The 19,013-nt window shown below is 42.4% G+C and overlaps 1 protein-coding gene across 1 annotated transcript in view; it reads left to right on the top strand.

The window, feature by feature from the left end:
• Positions 1–19,013, top strand: part of LOC145340894 (ephrin type-A receptor 3-like) — a 343,738-nt gene that overhangs the window by 313,466 nt on the left and 11,259 nt on the right. The window contains exons 12-14 of the mRNA XM_080185441.1: positions 9,347–9,408; positions 14,124–14,333; positions 17,661–17,810. Coding sequence (XP_080041567.1) covers positions 9,347–9,408; positions 14,124–14,333; positions 17,661–17,810 — 422 coding nt within the window. The remainder of the gene's footprint in view (positions 1–9,346; positions 9,409–14,123; positions 14,334–17,660; positions 17,811–19,013) is intronic.

The raw sequence follows: 19,013 nt of genomic DNA, 5'->3' as shown, positions 1-19,013 counted from the left end.
CTTACTAATAATACTCACTATTCATGAACCTGATTATTGGACTAACAGATCAGCCACGATCTTATTGAATGGCGGGGCAGGCTCAAAGGGCTAGATGACCTACTCCTGCTCTATTTCTTATGTTCTAACTCAATATAATACACTTCTCTCAAGCATTTTCCCATTTTACAACCCCAGGTGTGCAATGCTGTGCAACCTAAACATGGTAGAAATGAGATTGCATAATTCTTCAATCCAGCTTTAAACCTGTTACCATTTCACCATATTTTATTATGTGGTAACCAAAACACATTTGCTGACCTCATGCTAATGAGAGGAGGAAAGTGCTTCAGCCAGAGGGGAGAATACCTTGGGCAACTATAGCCTTTTCGCACAAGTTAACACTTGAGAAACAGTAACAGAGACCTGGGAACAGTTGTTGCCTTTCCCTCTTATTTAGAAGGTGGTACACAACATTAGGGAACCCAAGACAACAGAAGGGTGGAGGTGCCTTTAAGAGAAGGGGAATTTCCTAAATCATAAAAGTGTCATTTTAATTTGACTTTGCATTCCATCCAATACATCATCTTTAGACTGATGGAGAAGTAAGTAATCCTAGATAAATAAGAGAAAAGTAAATATGTGTTTCCATAGAACCACAGAAAAGTTACAGCACAAAAGGAGGCCATTCATCTTATTCTGTTCATGCCAACCTCAGGACACCCAGCTATCCCCCATCTTTCTGTACCTGGCCCGTAGCCCCATAGCTTACAACACTTAAGGCACAGATCCAGGTACTTTTTAGAAGAGTTTAGGGTCTCTGCCTCCACCACCACCTTGGACAGTGAATTCCAGACACACACTGTCCTGACATAAAAAGTTCTCCCTCATGTCCCCTCTACAGCTTCTGCCACATATTTGAATCTATGTCCCCGGTCCCACAATTCTCTGCCAAGGGAAACAATTTAACTTATCCCCTCTGTCTCTTCCCCTCATAATTTTGTACACCTTACTTTCCTTTAAGATTATAGCTCTGAAAAACACAAATTTCCAAATCTACCACATTTGTAACTGAATTGATGGAGTGGAATTAAACTTTTCTATGAACAATCTATTCACCAAATAGGCAATGCAATTATAAAAGGAACTAACAAATAGGTTTGGTCCTAATATTAATTTTAGTGCCTCAGAATAAGTGCGTGTGCCCAATTTGGTCAAAGGGTTCCAAAAATCCCCATCACATCTTAAATTCACTGGATTGTTTCCTGGATTGAGAAGGTTGTTTTATGATGAGAGTCTGAGTAACTTGAGCCTATACTCACTTGAGTTTAAAAGGATGAGAGGTGTTTGTTGACAGGATACAAGTCAGTTGGTGAAGCAAAAACCAAGACTTAGTGCTTTTCTTTAGTGATAAAAGCTTGTTGACTTTGTTCCATCTCATAGCTCTCTTCACACCGCCAGTTGTCCCCTTTTTATACGTGGTCAAAGGCCTTTTATCTGCGTATCCTTGGTAAGGTAAAGTCACCGTTGTTCCAGGTGAACAGAGGCTGCTGTCCTCGCTGAGGGACAGAGTTGACCGGTGGTGGTTTAACCTGAGGATCACCACGACTCAGATGAAGGGCAAGGTTCAGAAGGTTGGGCCTTCATAAATAACCTTTGCTGATGCAGGAATTGAACCCATGCTGCTTTTGCACTTTGGAAAACCGGTAGTGATTTGCGCTGGCGTGATGTCACACTATCGGTGGGGGGAGGGGGGTGGCAGAATATGTCGTGGAGGGATGCTATGGCATCACGCCCATTAATTATATTAAAATGTATTTAAATTATGGAAATCGGGACGTGAACTTGATTATGCCACCAGTAGGTGGGTGGGGGGGGTGGGGGTCGCAGATGGGTGGTGGCAGTAGTGATCTCAAACTGAAACGTCGCTGGCACAAATCCTGTTTTTGGTCGCTCACAAGATTTAGTGGCCATTATGGGATTTGCGCCCATAGGTGATGAGGCCGTTAGATTGGACGCTGAGAGATTCTTTGCTCTGGCTGGGAATCTAGAACACAGGAGCATGATCTTTGAATAAGGTGGGGGAGGGGCTGGGTCACTAGATCAGCCATGATCTTACTGAATAGCAGCACAAGCTCAAGGATCTGCATAATCCACTCTTATGGTTATTTCTTGTGTCTTTATGTGTATCAGCAAAGGGAACATGATAGCACATAGCAACAACATAAAAGCAGTTCTAAGTCTTTAAATAAGAGGGATGATTTTAGAAGATCAACGCTTCCAGCAGGGAGCCTTGCTTCCTGGACAGCACAGGAAATCCTTTAACTTTCCTTCCATTATGTTATTTTTAATAGTGGAGGGAGTTTGAAAATTCCTGACATGTGCTTCTGACAAAGAAAGCTCCCCGCTGGGAGCTCCCACTCGTGTGTTCAGCCCTGAGGAATTAAAAAAAACCAGCAAAGGGATTGGTTTGATCATTATTAATTCTAGCGCAACATCCCCTGACCTTGAGATGGCTTCTTGAAGCAATACCTCTTCCTGATGCACTGTTAGTAAGAAAGCACTGGGCTATTTAATAACCCTATAAATATTTACAGCCTTTCGAAAACCTTGATATATTTATTTTATGTTCTTTCCACACTTCTGTTGAATGTAAAATGAGGAAAGATAGGATTACTTGGCCAAGGACAGTATATGGCACAAATAAATCAACCATTTTACTCTTTGCACTACATCCTGCAGGAGATAAAAAAAATGCCTGAAGAATAATAAAGAAGTTTTGACGCTCTGTTTCGATGGTTTCCTGACACCTGTGGTTGATTCGTTGACATTGTGTTTTCACACTGTGAAGTCGTTTGGGTATTTTAATAATTTGTAAGTGCAGGTGCTCTGCAGCCTTTGCCTAGCAGCTGACATATTGAAATGAGATAACAGTTCTCATCTGGGCCTCCCTTCACTGCTTGTGCCTATGATTGGACCAATCCATCAAACCCATCTTCCGCAGGCTCGCAAATAACTTAGACAAGAGCTCATTAACATTCATGATTTTATGGACATAAGAATTCTCAGTAGATTGCCAAGTCTAATTATCTGCTGACATTTATTGAAAGCTTTGATTAGTGCACATTGTAATGAATAGAAAGCATGTGGTAGATGACAGGAAAGGAAGCCAAGTCGCACACTGTTGTCTTTGTAAGACATTGTCACAGGATGAATGCAGGAGACTTCATCAGTATTTGCTATTGTCTCGATGCAAGTCAGATGGCAAATGAATAAAAGACCAAAACGATTCACTCTTAATTCATCATTTTATCTTTGTCTTAGTAGTTGTAAAATAGTCGCAATAATCCTCCCACAACCACTGCCTGAAGCTGCTGTGGAGAATTGTATCAGGAACTAATGAATGAAGGTTTTCACTTGTTTCATATATGCAGATTATGATTAAAAATGCTAACTACTTCAATTAACCAAGGAAGCCAAATCTGCAGCTGATAACTGTCACTTGACTGTACTCAATATTTAGTAAGCGCCTTAGGATAAGCTCTGGATTGAATTCTGGATCTGAGGTGATCGTAACAGTGCTCAATAATCAAAATTTTATTCAGACAAAATCACCATTGTGCCCCAAATCTCATGTTGCTTTATGGGCAGCAGCGTGGCACCGTGGTTAGCACTGCTGCCTCACACATGAGAGACCCAGGTCCAATTCCAGCCTTGGGTGACCATGTGGAGTTTGCACATTCTCCTCGTGTTTGCATGGATTTCCTTTGGGTGCTCCTGTTTCCTCCCACAGTGCAAAATTGTGCAGGTTAGGTGGATTGACCATGCTAAATTGCCTGTTAGTGTCCCAAGATTTGTAGGTTAGGAGGATTAGTGGGGTGAATAGGGATAAGATGCCCTATCGGAGAGTATGTATAGATTTGATGGGACAAATAGCCTCCTTCTGCACTGTGGGGATTCTATGATTCTTTAAGTAAACAATCCCATACATACTCACACGTACTTTTCTCAAAATTTTAGCTCATTTTGCAATTGCGTGATACCATCTTGGGAAAGTCCTTCTGGGTGGAAAGGAGGAAGGTATGACTAACAAGGTCTTTAAATGCACGAAAAAATGTTATTTGATCTAAACAGGTTAAACAGCAAGTCATGTGGTGTGTCATGCTCACATAATAAAGACTTACAAAATGTAAACTCTAATGAACACTTTGGTTTGAAACAAAATGGAGTTGAGTGATCATGTGACACATGGAACTACAAGACCCCGAGTTAATCTTCATGTCTGGGCAAGTCATTAAAATGCAAATGACCTTTCTGGAGACATCTTTGAGAAATCATTAAAATGCAAAAAGATGCTCCTGCGCCTGATGACTGAACTTCTCCAAATAATTAAAGAAACTTGTTTCACAATATTGTTTGCAGCCTTTTCATCTCCAGAGTTAAAATCCAGAGAATAATGTGAAAATAAGCTCTTATTTAATCATGATCGTATGTGGATGGAGACACTCAGATTGTTTAATGGACTCACCATCAGAACGTATTTGAGAGGAAAATGAAGAAAGATCTGCTGCTCATGTGACAGGAACTAGGGTCTGCATTTTCAGGATGGTCGGGCCCAACCACAACCTGCCATCTCCAGCAGCCCTGATGCCATATTACCCTCTATTGATCGGCATTTGGAGTGACTTCTGCACCTCACTCAGAAAGATATCTCGCTTCAGAGACCTTACACCCCCTCAGATTGACATATGGCTGTCTGGTCCAGGAACAGCACTGCAGTGGGTAGAAGAGGTACTGCAAGCACTAAGTCTCAAAAATTGGAGGACAACTCAATGGCAGGAGTCCCAGAGAGAGGAGGGTAGTAAGTGCTGGGGAGCCACAAATGTAGGCAATCAAAATCTCTGGGGATAGGTCAGAGAAGGAAGGAGACTTAGTGGTCACTGACCCTTAAGGACAGGGCACCTCCAGTTAGAAGAAGGCTTCTGATAGAACCCACTGCCTCCCCCTCTTCTCCATCCTTCTCATCTGAGATCCAACTATGTACATTCATGCATTCCCTGAGCTGTCAGCCACCTGTCAGCCTAAAGGCTGAATGGGAAAATGCCTTTAAATAGTTATTAAGCAGAGCCACTTAAGGGCCTTAATCAGGACATGGAAAGGCTTCCCCATTGAGTTTCAGACTACTCCAGCATAAATAACTACCTGTTTGGGCAGCTGGGGTCCCTCCTCCCAGAGGGGGAGAGTAAAATTCTGGCTTATGTTTCTGATTTGGAGATTTAGTAAGGCACGTCTTTGGACCAGAGGAACAAGACCCTGCCTAAGATCCATGGTAGATGGAGATTTGGGCTGACATTGACTTGTCCACCCAAGGAATTGGAGCAGTGCTTCATTACATGGCTTTGCTAATGCACCCTGCCTGGAGTGGAACAAGAGAAATGTACTACTGCAAGCAATAACCGACAACAAATCCCACCTTGCTAAAATCTCCAAACTCTTTCGTTCAGTGGATCAAATGGATTATAGAGAACTGTCTCATTTCAAGACTTTATCCTGAGGAAAAACAGTATGACAAAGAACTCTGGATCTCTAAGACCTAAGTAGTGCATACTATCTTTTATAATCACAATCTTTTCGCATGTATATGTGTATGCACGCACAAGTGGCTGTGGTTGCATATATGTGTGTGTGTTTGGATTTTGAATAATAAACACTTTTCTTTACAAGCTACAAGAAAACCTGCCAGTTAGCTCTCCCAGACAATCACAACACTCAGGTTAAAACACTAATGATAAAATGCCATCAGACAAAGTGAGAAAGAGGGAAACCTCTTCTTCTGCCTTGGTAACTGCTTAACCAAGCTGTCCATTTTATATTGACCCAATGGTTTTGCAGTCAGGAATCCATCCAGAGTAGTGATCTGTCTGGCAGTCTTAAAGAGGAAAAAAAAAATCAAATCCATTTTCCTGGCTGTCTAGGGGGAGTATACTTCCAAGACTTCTCTTTCCTTCGTTGCCTAACGGGAGTTATTTCTTGATGTTGACTGTTTTCCTGCCAGATTAACCAAGACATGAATTCCCCAGTGGTTTACAGAGGTTTTCTCTAGTTGTGCACAGTTGTTAGCTTGATTTCCTAGCTATGGATTTAAACCATCTGAATTTCACAATATTAAATTAGGAACCCTGATCTGATCCAAATCCTTTTCTATTTCTGAACCTTAAAGCAACAATTTTTCACATTTACACTGTATGATCTTAAATGTTATTACTGAAGCATTGGTTGAAATGTGATCCTTTTAGGAGAGTTCTATACTCTCCCAGCATGGCTTAAACCTTGTACGTTTAATCTGGATTCTTAGAAGGTTTTAATGTTATTCTGCATTGCAGCTGATAGCAAACTGGAGCAGGTATGTGAAAATGATGTCAGCCATTGGACAAGAACTTTGAATAAAGTTAATCTCTGCTCTTCACCTTGTATAGGGCATTGGTGAGGCTGCAGCTGGAGTACTGTGTGCAGTTTTGGGCGCCGCACCTGCGCAAAGATATTTTGGCCTTGGAGGGAGTGCAGAGGAGGTTTACTAGGCTGATACCGGAGTTGAGGGGGTTGAGCTATGAGGAGAGGCTGAATAAACTAGGCTTGTACTCATTAGAGTTTAGAAGAATGAGGGGAGATCTCATTGAGACGTATAAGATGATGAATGGGATGGATAGGATAGAGGTGGAGAGACTCTTCCCGCTCAAAAAAGACATTAGGACTAGGGGGCACAGCCTCAAGATAAAAGGGGGGCGGTTTAGAACAGAGTTGAGGAGGAACTTCTTCACTCAAAGGGTGGTGAATCTCTGGAATTCTCTGCCCGTTGAAGTGGTGGAGGCTGCCTCGCTAAATATTTTTAAGACGCGGGTTGATGGGTTTTTGATAAGAGAAGGGATTAAGGGTTATGGGGAGAGGGCGGGAAAGTGGAACTGAGCAGCGACAGATCAGCCATGATCTTACTGAATGGCGGGGCAGGCTCGAAGGGCTAGATGGCCTACTCCTGCTCCTATTTCTTATGTTCTTATGTTCTTAATAGATGATGGTCCAGTATCAAAAAGCCATAGAATTCCTACTGCGCAGAAGGAGGCCATTTGGCCCATCAAGTCAGCACAAACTGTCTGACATAATATCTTATCTAGGCCCAACCCTTGCCCTATCTCCATAATGCTACATTTTTACCCCACTAATCCCCCTAATATACATATCCTGGGACATTAAGGGGCAATTTAGCATGGACAATCCACCTAACCTGCATATCTTTGGATTGTGAGAGGAACTGGAGCACCTGGAAACAACCACTGAAGGCAGGAATTGAACCTGGGTCCATGGCACTGTGAGGCAGCATTGCTAATGACTGTGCCGTAGTGTCACCCCATCAATTGCGGTACCCCAGTAATAACTCTTTATGTGGAATGTCAGTTCCTGTAATGGTGCAGTAACTATTTTATTGGGAGTTCAGGGGTGGGATTTTCAGGCCGCATGCATCCCAGGACCAAAAATTCCTGTTCGATGTCACCGGATCTTTAAATGGTCTGCCAACTTTTCTGTCCCACCTACTACAGTTCCTGTGGCACAAAGGTAAGATAGCAGAATGTGGAGAGCAAAAGTCAATGCTGAGTGAGAGCACAGCAAAACTTAAGAACAAGTGGCAGATGGCCCAGTTGGGGAAGGATGGGTGGGTGGTAGAGTCAGGTGGCTTGTTTGTGTTGGGATAAAAATACTTCCGAATTAAAAAAAACGGAATCCAAGAAAGAGGAGAGAGGTTACTGTTAAATTCAGTGAGCTCACTTCTTTCAGAGAAGCAGCATTTCACTTGCATCTTCTTCAGTTTGGTACACTGTATTTCCTGCTCCCAATGCAGTCTCCTCCACATTGGGGAGCCTTCTGAGGCCTGATGCTCAGATCTGTCACGGGGAACTGACCCTGGGAGCCTTGCCTCCTTTCAGCTGGATCTCAGTATCAGTCCATCCCTGTGGGGAGGCACACAGCTGAGTAGAAGGCAGCCGGTGCTTTTCCTGCTCTTGCTGGTGGTTGTGGTGATGCTGCTTTTCTTGTTCCTCAGCAAGGGTGTAAGGTAGAGCTGGATAAGGTGCTCCAGTGCCGTGGTGATGGCTGGCAACAGGGAAGTCTGGCTGAAGTGAGGGAGGCGCTAAACAGGCAAAGTGAAAATCACCTGTGAGCAGTGAACATACTGTTGAAAGGAGTGCTTTGAACAGTAGCCTCTCACTTGGTCATAGTCAAAAGCTGTTCAGTTTCATTGACCAAAGCTTCCTGGGCTTGTCAGTTTCACTGAAGAAGCTCTTCTCACCATGCACTCACATCAATCCATAGAATCCCTGTGGCCCGTAGAGTCTGCACCAATCACAATCCCACCCAATCCCTATCCCCATAACCCTACCTATTAACCTCCTGACACTAAGGGACAATTTAGCATGGCCAGTCAACCTAACCCGCATATCTTTGCAGCCACCTTTGATGATCCTGTCAAGTTGCTCGCAGGTTTGGAAATATGTATCCTGCCCAGGAATTAAATTCCTTGTTCTTTAAGTGCGTTACATAGTTAACCAACTAATGGGGTTTCCTGCTCATCTTTATGCCCACCCCAGTGAAGCCCCAGAAGAGGCTGGGTTAGCCTTCCTCACACGTGAATATACCTCCCCTTGCCAAGGGAAGTTCAGCCCCCCCCTAGTATTTTGAATCTAAAATTGATATGAAATATTAAATTCAAATAATCTGAGAAATGCGTCACTGATGCTGAGTCAGCAGACCACCCACTGTCACTTGTGTGTTGAGGGTATTTGGAACTTAAATGTTTTGCGCTAAGAACTTATGTTTGATACCCACGACTACCTAAGTTGTGGTTTCTGAGCCTCATCTATACAAATGTAAAGCAGATGGTTGACCCTGTTGGTGCCAGGGGGTGTTATAGCATGGCAAAGAGTCTCCACTGCTGGATCTTTGAACAGCCCCTTAGTTCTTATCCAGGAATAATTTTGATGGTGCCTTCTGTATTGTTTGGGGCCTTGGCCATCACAGCAACTTGGCAAATTTATTTTTGTTTCAATCGAGAACTAATTTTAAATGTGCGGGTCTCAAGTTAAAAAATTGTCCTGGTCTTTGGATGGGCGATTTGGCCTAATTTATCATCGGCTTCAGGATATTGTGTTCGCAGTATCACTTGGATAAATTCCCGATCAACATCATCAATTCTGTGTGCAATCAGGCATGTGCTGGGGACATGGAATATGATTGTAGTGTCTCACTGGCTTACAATAAAATGAGCCCAAACCATCATTTTGTACTGTTTTATATTCACTGCTCTTTTTCCCTCCTTTAGGCAAACCTGTAATGATAATAACAGAATACATGGAGAATGGATCCCTCGACTCATTTCTGAGGGTAGGGCCTGCTTTATAATTAATACTGTGACACTTGTTATTATTGAAGTGATAATGATCCAACCCAAAGGAGAGGCAAGACTTTGCCGAGGCACTTAAAACAAATGAAGGTGAATTGTTGTGAGCAGATTTATTCCTGGTTTAATTTTCCCATCAAGAAGGATGTTTAAATATGTATACACATTGCCCTCGCTGCTTTCCTGGTTTCTGCATGACATTTGACTCTGCTTTATAACTGTTAACCCTTGACCCGCATTGCTGTGAGTGGTGAAAGTGTCTAGAAGGCGGCATGAAATGAACTTTTTTGTCCCACATGGGAGTCTCTTTCTTTTATTTATTCATTTATGGAACATGGGTGTCACTGGCTGGTCAGCATTTATTGCCCACTGTTAGTGGCCCTTGAGAAGGTGGTGGTGATACAGCTGAGTGGTTTGCTGGGCCATTTCAGAGGGCAGTTGAGAGTCAATCGCATTGCTGTGGCTCTGGAATTACATGTAGGCCAGAACAGGTAAGGATGGCAGATTTCCTTCTCTAAAGGAGATTAGTGAACTAGGTGGGTTCTTCTGACAATCGACAATTGTCTCATGGGGATCAGTAGATTCTTAACACCAAATAATGAATTCAAATTCCATCATTGACCGTAGCAGGATTTGAACCTGGGTCCCCAGAACATTAGTTGAGTTTCTGGATTAATAGTCCACCGATGATGTCCCTAGGCCATCACCTCCCCTTCATGGAATGATGATTGCTGCTCTATATTTAGTCAGCAAAGGTTTGATGCTACCTCATAGGTGGTTGTATCCAGTTCAGTTTTGTTTTGGTTGCTTTACATGCTGGCAGAAGTCCTTGACAGTTTCACAACTGACAACAGGGAAAGAAGTCTTGCTTGTGACAATCAATTTTGCTGTCCCCTGCACCCCCCCCCCACCCAATTATAGAATGTAAGTATCGCTGTAAAACAATGTGCCTCACCTTGCCAAGCTTAAAATGCAAACAATCCCCGTGTGCTTTTCATTCCTATCATTATTGTGGCTTTTTGCTATCAATTCTTTGCCTCTTCACTCTTCAAATGAATAAATATTTAGGATGTGGGCATTGCTGGATAGGCCACCATTTATTGCTCAATCCTAATTGCCTCCTGAGAGTGCTGAAGTTCATGTAGTGGATACATGCATATAGCAGATATATGCACAGTGCTGTGAGGAAATGAATAACTTTATAGCAGTCTGACACAATGGAGTGGCTTGCTAGGCCACTCAAGGATAGTTAAGAGTCAACCACATTGCAGTGGGTCTGGAGTCACATGTCGGCCAGACCATGCTGACAGATTTCCTTCTCTGAAGGGGCATTAGTGAAACAGAGGTGTTTTTATGCAAATTGATAATGCTTCCTGGTCACGATTGCTGAGACCAGATTTATATTCCAGATTTAATTAATTAAATTTAAATACCACCAGCTACTGTAGTGGGATTTGAACCCATGTTGCCACACCATTAGCCTTGGCCTCTGGATTACTAGTCCAGCGATATTACCATTAAACCACAACCTCCCCAATTAAATAACCATGTCAAAACAAAATAACCTGCACTTTACTCCAACAACCAACTGCTACCTGGAAAACATGGCATTAGCTGGCAAGGAGACGAAGGAGATTTTAAAACCTCAAATCAAGGAGTGAGGCCTATGTGCTTTCTTCGTGACTCTCAAAGTTAATCTCAAATCAGGTAGTGAAGTCTTTTGTCAGTCAATTTGGAGACAACCTACATGAGTTGAACTTCTGACTTGTGCACCCCAAACAGATATTGAATTCAATAATATTACTCCAGTGCTTCTTTGGGGTACAACATGAGGTATGAGAGTAGTCTAACTTAGGACTGAAAAGAATTCCAGTGACACAGTTACTTATCTATGCTGGAGAAGAGTTTGGGATTGGGTTTGCAGGGGCATTTGAGTCCATTTAATTCTCCTCGTGTGGGATTTTCTGGCCTCTCGTGGGTATGTTTGCCAGTGGAAACATTTTGCCTGGCTTGCCCATCATGCCACCGGGGAATCTGCTATGGGTGTTAACTTCGGCGGGACCGGAAAATCCTGATGGCAGGAAGAGCTGGAAAGTCCCAGTCCTTGTTAAATTTGGGGAAGTGCAAAAGGAGGAGACTTAGCATTTCTGTTGTCCTCAGGCTTATTTGGCTCAGTTGGAAGGTAAGATGCTACTTTAAATGAAGGAGTTGCAGACATGCCTGTGGGAAGATAGACTCACTCTTTCTGTTGGAAGACAATGCAGCAAAGCTCAGTTGGCTAATTTAAGAAGTAAAGGCAGGACTGCAATTTAAATAATGGAATTTGATTCCCATATTAATCTTAAATAACTCACAATAATGTGCTTTCAAAATTTAATCAGTATAATTCAGTACAATTTCATATGCAAGACTTTACATTATTAGCTGAGTAATGATTATTGATTTTTTAATTTATTCATGAATGAAAATTGATCAATAGCTCCTCGGTCATTCAGTATCATCACACGAAATTAGCCTATGTATTTTCATTCAGCCAAGCCCATATTTCTCTCACATTTGTACCACCATCTGTTTCTTATGCTTGACCCCTTTCACTTACTTGGTAATATACAATGGAAAGATAAATAATGAGATGGTTAGGAGACTGGTTTCTGGCACTCAAGGGCCTACTTGATTCCCTTGGGACTGGGGAGGAGGGCAGGGGTGCGTAAGGTCTGCCAGAAATTTTCTTAGCTCAGTTGGGTCAGTTCACTTGGGATTCACTTAGTTCAGTTAAGTGATGGTGAATGGAAGTTCCCAGTGATGCCAGTTGTGAAAAATCACTCTCAATGTTTTTTTGCACATTCAGTGATTTTGTATACTTATGAAATGTTTAGGATGACGATACCTATCTAATAAACTGCGTGTGCTGTGCATTGTGTAAAAATTAACATAATTTGACAACTTGAACTATTCATCTCCAATTTGTCCCTAAACTGCAGGAATATAAAGCACTAATTTCTAATTATTATGAATACTGTTCCAAAAGTGAAACCTAAATCACACAGGAGTTTTGCCATCTTGTATTAACCACAACCTTTCAGGGGTAATTAGGGACAGGCAACAAATGCTAGTCCTGCCATCAAGGCTCATGTCCCATGAACACATAAAGGAACATCTCAGCAAATGGCACTTGTATCTGCCTGTAAAGCTAACTGCACCCTGCCTCCTTGATTACCTGTGAAGCTTGCTTAGAAGTATTGGTTGCCAGGTGCAGCTAGTCTATAGCATGTCCACTCTAATGAATGCAAGAATTAAGACCAATACTGAGAAGTCAGCATACCACACACCACCATCTAGCTTATTGCATGTGAAGCAGCGAAATTTACTTCATTCCTATTGATGCAAATTTATTATTTTGATCTTCTTTGTTAACTGAATACAAAGTGATTTGTACAGAAGGAAAATGAGTCAAATTATTATGAAGGCGTGTAAGGTTACCACTTAAGCTATGAACAGACATAGGTATTTGCCATGTTTTTACAATATGACCTCCACATTGCCTTTATGTAGAGTCTTTACACGAAAGAACATCTTAAGGAGGTCCAGTTAGCCATTTGATAAATGGAACTGGAGAAGGAGCAATCAGAAGGAGTTTGAACCAATATTTGGTTAAAGAAATGAGGCAGAATTTTCCAAAAAAATTCTAAAGGGGCGATCTTATCAAAAAGATTCTAAGTGCTGAGTGAGTGAGAGGATGGGAGAGTCTTAGACTCGTTTTTTCAGCGAGTTGAAAAATGCAATCTTATGGAACTTAGTTAGCAGAAGTGCGAGGACGCAATTCTTGCCAGCAGGAGGAGTAGGCGGAGCCTAATCTTACCTGTGAAGGTGGCTGCTGAGCTCCAGGCATGCCATTGCATTGGCACCGTTGCACTGTGTACAGAGCATACTGGGAGATCTGCTGTTACTGTTTTCCCGCCCCCCTCCCTCCCCTCCCCCCACCACCATAGACATCAGGACCTGCCGCCAATCACTTCCTGTGCCAGGCTTCCCTCCCCCCGGTATATCACCCGCCCCTTCCCGGGCATCATGTGGCAAAAGGCCTGACTGGCAAGAGTGAGATCCAGACACTGAGTTTACACAAGTGGCTACAATCAGAAGTTGTAGGGAGTTTAATTGAAATCACCATTATGGGGGATGTATTTCAATTAAACCAAGAAGGTAAATCAGTAGTTCATAATTTGAGCCGACTGCTAGCCTGCTGAAAGTTGAAGGTAATGCTTATTTCACCCGCACAGTTTCATTTTCTTCTGAATAATTCCCCTCTTTTATCAGAAGCAACTAGTAGCTCAAGGATTCTACAAGAATGTTTTATTTCCCCGACTCAGTCTTGAAATAGACTGTTGTGCAAGAGTTTATACCCTGAGAGACTCCCTTTATGGTTTTGAAGCAATATTCTATTCTGTTCAAAGTGAAACTCCCATTATAAATAGATGGGTTGTGTGACTCTATCAGGATATAATAGGAAGTCAACTCCAAGCTGAGCGGTGAAGGATCCCTGCTGTTTTCAAGTCTGTAGACATTTATTGTTCATACCACATCTATATTTGACTCCTTATGGTTTGATTCAGCTTTTGATTTGGTTTTATTCCTTTCTCACAGGGTTGGTAGCTAATGAACCAATCAAATTGATTTAATAATGTTTTATATTTATGCTTAGAAGCGTGATGGACAATTCACAGTCATCCAGCTAGTTGGAATGCTCAGAGGAATTGCCTCAGGAATGAAATACCTTTCAGACATGAACTACATACATCGGGACCTTGCAGCGAGGAACATTCTAGTGAACGGTAATTTTGTTTGCAAGGTCTCTGATTTTGGCCTGTCCAGAGTGTTGGAGGATGACCCAGAGGCAGCCTATACAACCAGGGTGAGTGAACACATCAAGCAGCATTCACTGCCACTTCAAAGTCTACACCTGAACTATACGAATGGATAGCGTTCTCCATGCTTCAGTCATAACACTCTTGCTTCTGAGTTAGAAAATTCTGCACTCAGGCCTGAGTTAAGACTTTATAACCACTTGGAACTGTCAATAAAACTGCGAGCTTGCAGTCACTGCCCCACTGCGGTAACAACAGGTTGTGGAATCAGTTATGCAGCACTAATCCTATAAGAAACCCTCAGGTTTATGTCAATAGGCAACTAGTTGAAATTGAAAGCAACTGCAGTAGGCAGCTTTTTTGAAGAAAAAGTAAAGGGCTTGAGGATTTAAATGTCATAACAGCTTGACAATTCCACTGAGCTTATCCACTTTTTACACACATTCATGTCTACTCTTCACAATCCCAAAGGCCAAAGGGCACCTTACCTCCCTCAAAGGTGTCCCAAAGTCCTCCTAAGGGGTACTGTACTTCTCTAAACAATCCAGGCAACTTTTGACCTTTTCCTCAAATGTCTAAAGCCTACATTTTGGAAATGATCTTACCAAAAACATTCCAATTGCTGAAAATGGGAGAGAACCATGCATTTTTTTGGGTGAGTTAAAAATCAAACCTTATCTCACTCTGTGAAAAAATAATGTAAGATCTGTTTCCCATCAGGAGGGGGAGGGGGCGAGATGATAAGATCGCCCCTCCCTTTACATTTTAGACATCTCAGTTATGAAAACTGTGTCTGTTTGAAGGCACCTGCATACTATATGCGCAGCTGTTTATTTGAGCCACAGATGCACAAACTACAATCTGCCCACCATTCCCTTCACTGCCCCCCCGCCAGTAAGTAAACGGCAAAATCTTGCTGCCGATCATACCAGTGGGACCTTACAGTCCTGCCGACAGCACATTCCCACCACGGGTTTCCCGACAGTGAGAGGTGTGTTCAAGAGAAAACCACATTGAGAGCAGCAGACCCGTAAGATCCCGGTGATAGCAAGTACTGTGCATTTTCCCACTGCCAAGATACACACCATGGAGATGGAGAAAAATCCCACCCGTAATCTCCACATTAGAGTTAGCCTATTTAGGAAGGAATTTAGGATGCATTTCTTTGCAAAGAGGTTAGCAGAAATTGAGAATTCTGTCCCCTAAGAGGATGTGGATTGGAAATCTTGTGGAGCAGTGGGTAGTATCCCCTGCTTCTGAGCCAGAAGGTACAGGTTCGAGCCCAGCCCCAGGAAGGTACTGGGGAAACTGAAAGTTTGAAGGCGAATAAATCACCTGGAACAGATGGACTGCACCCTAGGGTTCTGAAAGAGGTAACTGAAGAAATTGCGGAGGCATTCGTGGTGATTTTTCAGCAATCACTGGAGGCAGGGAGGGTACCAGAGCATTGGAAAGTAGATAATGCAACGCTGCTGTTTAAGAAGAGAGGGAGGCAGCAGATGGGAAGTTACAGGCCGGTTAGCCTGACTTCAGTCATTGGCAAGATTTTAGAGTCCATTATTAAAGATGAGATCACAGCCTATTTGGAAGTGTATGATAAAGTAGGACTGAATCAGCATGGCTTTGTCAAGGGGAGGTCATGTCTGACGAATCTGTTAGAGTTCTTTGAGGAGGTAGCATGGAAGTTAGGTAAAGGAGAACCAGTGGACATGATTTATTTAAATTTCAGAAGGCCTTTGACAAGCTGCCACATAGGAGACTGTTAAGTAAGTTAAGTTAAGGGTAAGATCCTGGCATGGATAGAGGATTGGCTAACTGGGCAGAAGGCAGAAAATGGGGATAAAGGGGTCTTTTTCAGGATAGCAGCTGGTGACTAGTGGTATGCCTCAGGGGTCAGTGCTGGGACTATAATTTTTCACAACAAACTAACGATTTGGAAGAGGGAACTGAAGGCACTGCTGTTAAGTTTTCAGGTGATACAAAGATATGTTGAGTGATGGGTAGTATTGAGGAAGCGGGGAAGCTGCAGAAGGACTTAATCAGGTTAGGAATCTGGGCAAAGTGGCAGATGGAATACAATGTGGAAAATTGTGAAGTTATGCACTTTGGAAGGAGGAATAGAGGCGTAGACTATTTTCTAAATGGGAAAATGTTTAGGAAATCAGAAACACAAAGGGACTTGGGAGTCATTGTTAAAGATTATTTTAAGGTTAACATACAGGTTCAGTCGGCAGTTAGGAAGGCAAATGCAATGTTGGCATTCATGTCCAGAGGGCTAGAATGCAAGAACAGAGGTGTACCTCTGAGGCTGTATAAGATTCTGGTCAGATCCCATTTGGAGTGTTTTGAACAGTTTTGGGTCTTATTTGTAAGGAAGGATGTGCTGGCCGTGAAAAGGGTCCAAAGGAGATTCACAAGAATGATCCCTGGAACAAAGAGCTTGTTATATGAGGAACGGCTGAGGAGTACTTGCTGGAGTTTAGAAGGATGAGGGGAGACCTTATTGAAACTTGCAGGATACTGCGAGGCCTGGATAGAGTGGATGTGGAGAGGATGTTTCCACTGGTGGGAAAAAACAGAACCAGAGGGCACAATTTCAGGCTGAAATGACAATCCTTTAAAACAGAGATAAGGAGGAATTTCTTCAGCCAGAGAATGGGAATTTGTGGAATTCTTTGCCACAGAAGTCTGTGGAGGGCAGGTCATTGAATGTCTTTAAGACAGATAGGTTCTTGATTAATAAGGGGATCTGGGGTTATGGGGAAAAGGCTCAAGAATGGGGATGAGAAAAATATCAGCCATGACTGAATAGTGGAGCAGACACGATGAGCTCTTATGTCTTATGGTCTTATAGAACCTGAAGGCCAAGAAAGGTGGAGTTCATAATGTGGACAAACAGGTCGAGTATTAACTTACAAATGCATCCAATATACAGCAATGGTAGGTGATAAGAACAAGAGAGATTCCCAGTCAGCCATGTGATGGAATGAATGATGAAGCTTCTACCACTATAATCCATTGCTCCAGACTACAATATGCATGTGAAAGTGCATGATTCTAAGCAATTTGGGCTCCCTGAGTGACCTGTAACTCATCACTACCAAAAGGCTACAGGCAATGGAACAATAAACTTTCAAAAGTGCCTCAAGAAATTGTTGTTGGTTGGAGGGTAGGAACAGATATAATGCTAAAACATGTAAATTGAGTTGATTTAGTTGAACGAAGAAAATCATTATTTGCTGAAAATTTATAAGTTGACAAAAACAAAACAGACATTCTACAGAAGACACAGAAAACATTTTACATTGATTATCTTTCTTCATTTCCTAGAAACGTGTTAACTGTATCTCAACTCTGCTTACATGTGTTTTCAGGGAGGAAAGATCCCTATCCGATGGACAGCCCCAGAGGCCATTGCTTATCGTAAGTTCACGTCAGCCAGTGATGTATGGAGTTACGGGATTGTTATGTGGGAAGTTATGTCATACGGAGAGAGGCCTTATTGGGAAATGTCGAATCAGGATGTAAGTAGCAAAAACACATGCTCTGGTATCAAATTTTTATACATAAATCTGTAGTTTGTTCATTTGGACATTTGATTTGTGACATTGCAACAAATTAAATCCGCCATTGCCCTTGACCTTCCTGAAGGTGTTGACAGCCTGCAGAGATTCAGATCATTTTCTAGTCTCATGAATCTGTGTCCAGTATATAGGGGAGGCAATGGCCTAGTGGTATTTTTACTAGACTGTTAATCCAGAAACTCAGCTAATGTTCTGGCGACCCGGGTTCAATCCCACCACAGCAGATGGTGGAACTTGAATTCAATTAAAAAAAATCTGGAATTAAGAATCTACTGATGACCATGAAACCATTATCAATCGTCAGAAAAACCCATCTGATTCACTAATGTCCTTCAGGGAAGGAAGTCTGCCATCCTCACCCGAGCTAGCCTACGTTTAACTCCAGAGCCACAGCAATATGGTTGACTCTCAACTGCCCTCCAAGGGCAACTATAGATGGGCAATAAATGCTAACCAACCAGCGCGCTCATGTCCCATGAATGAATAAAAAGAAAATTATTTACACAACCAACTTTAAAAATCATGTGTTGACAGGACATTGAACTGGACAGGGTGCCACAACCAATCTTATCTGTGTCCATTGCCCATTGCAAGTGTGCCTGTATCAGCGTTACTGCCTCTGAATCAGGAGATTTCAAGCTGGTTTTACTCTTCCCCCTTAAAGGGATGCCAAAAGCCACAGAAGCACCCTTACTACTGCTCAGACCGAGCAAATTAAGTACAGGTCATGGACCAAATCTGGGGCCTATTAGGGTCTAATAGATGAAATAGACCCTATTCATCTATTTTGCCTTCGAGCACTGACTGGGAAACTATCACTGGGCTCATCAAGCACCGATGGAGATTGAGCATAAACTTAATCTCACAAGAAGGTGGACAATTAAAGACAAGATCTTCAGTGAGAAAAATCTATGTGAAACACCTGGCTAATTTGCAATAAATTTGTTGCAATATAATAGTTGTGAGTCAAGCAATGCCTCGTGTAGCAAGTGATCATTTTGAATGCAGATAATCATTATGTTAAATCGAGTTTAAAAGTAGTATTCAGTCAAGAGGAAGTTACATTATCAATTACCAAGGACATTTCACCTTCCAAGCTATAGGACAACTGAATAAGGAGGACCAGCTCAGACAAACTCCCAC

This window comes from Carcharhinus amblyrhynchos, chromosome 3 (genome assembly GCF_965287045.1).
Source record: "Carcharhinus amblyrhynchos chromosome 3, sCarAmb.v2.hapA, whole genome shotgun sequence".
Taxonomy (NCBI): Eukaryota; Metazoa; Chordata; class Chondrichthyes; order Carcharhiniformes; family Carcharhinidae; genus Carcharhinus; species Carcharhinus amblyrhynchos.
The sequence above is the reverse complement of the archived record's forward strand: the minus strand, read 5'-3'. Positions and strand labels throughout refer to the sequence as shown.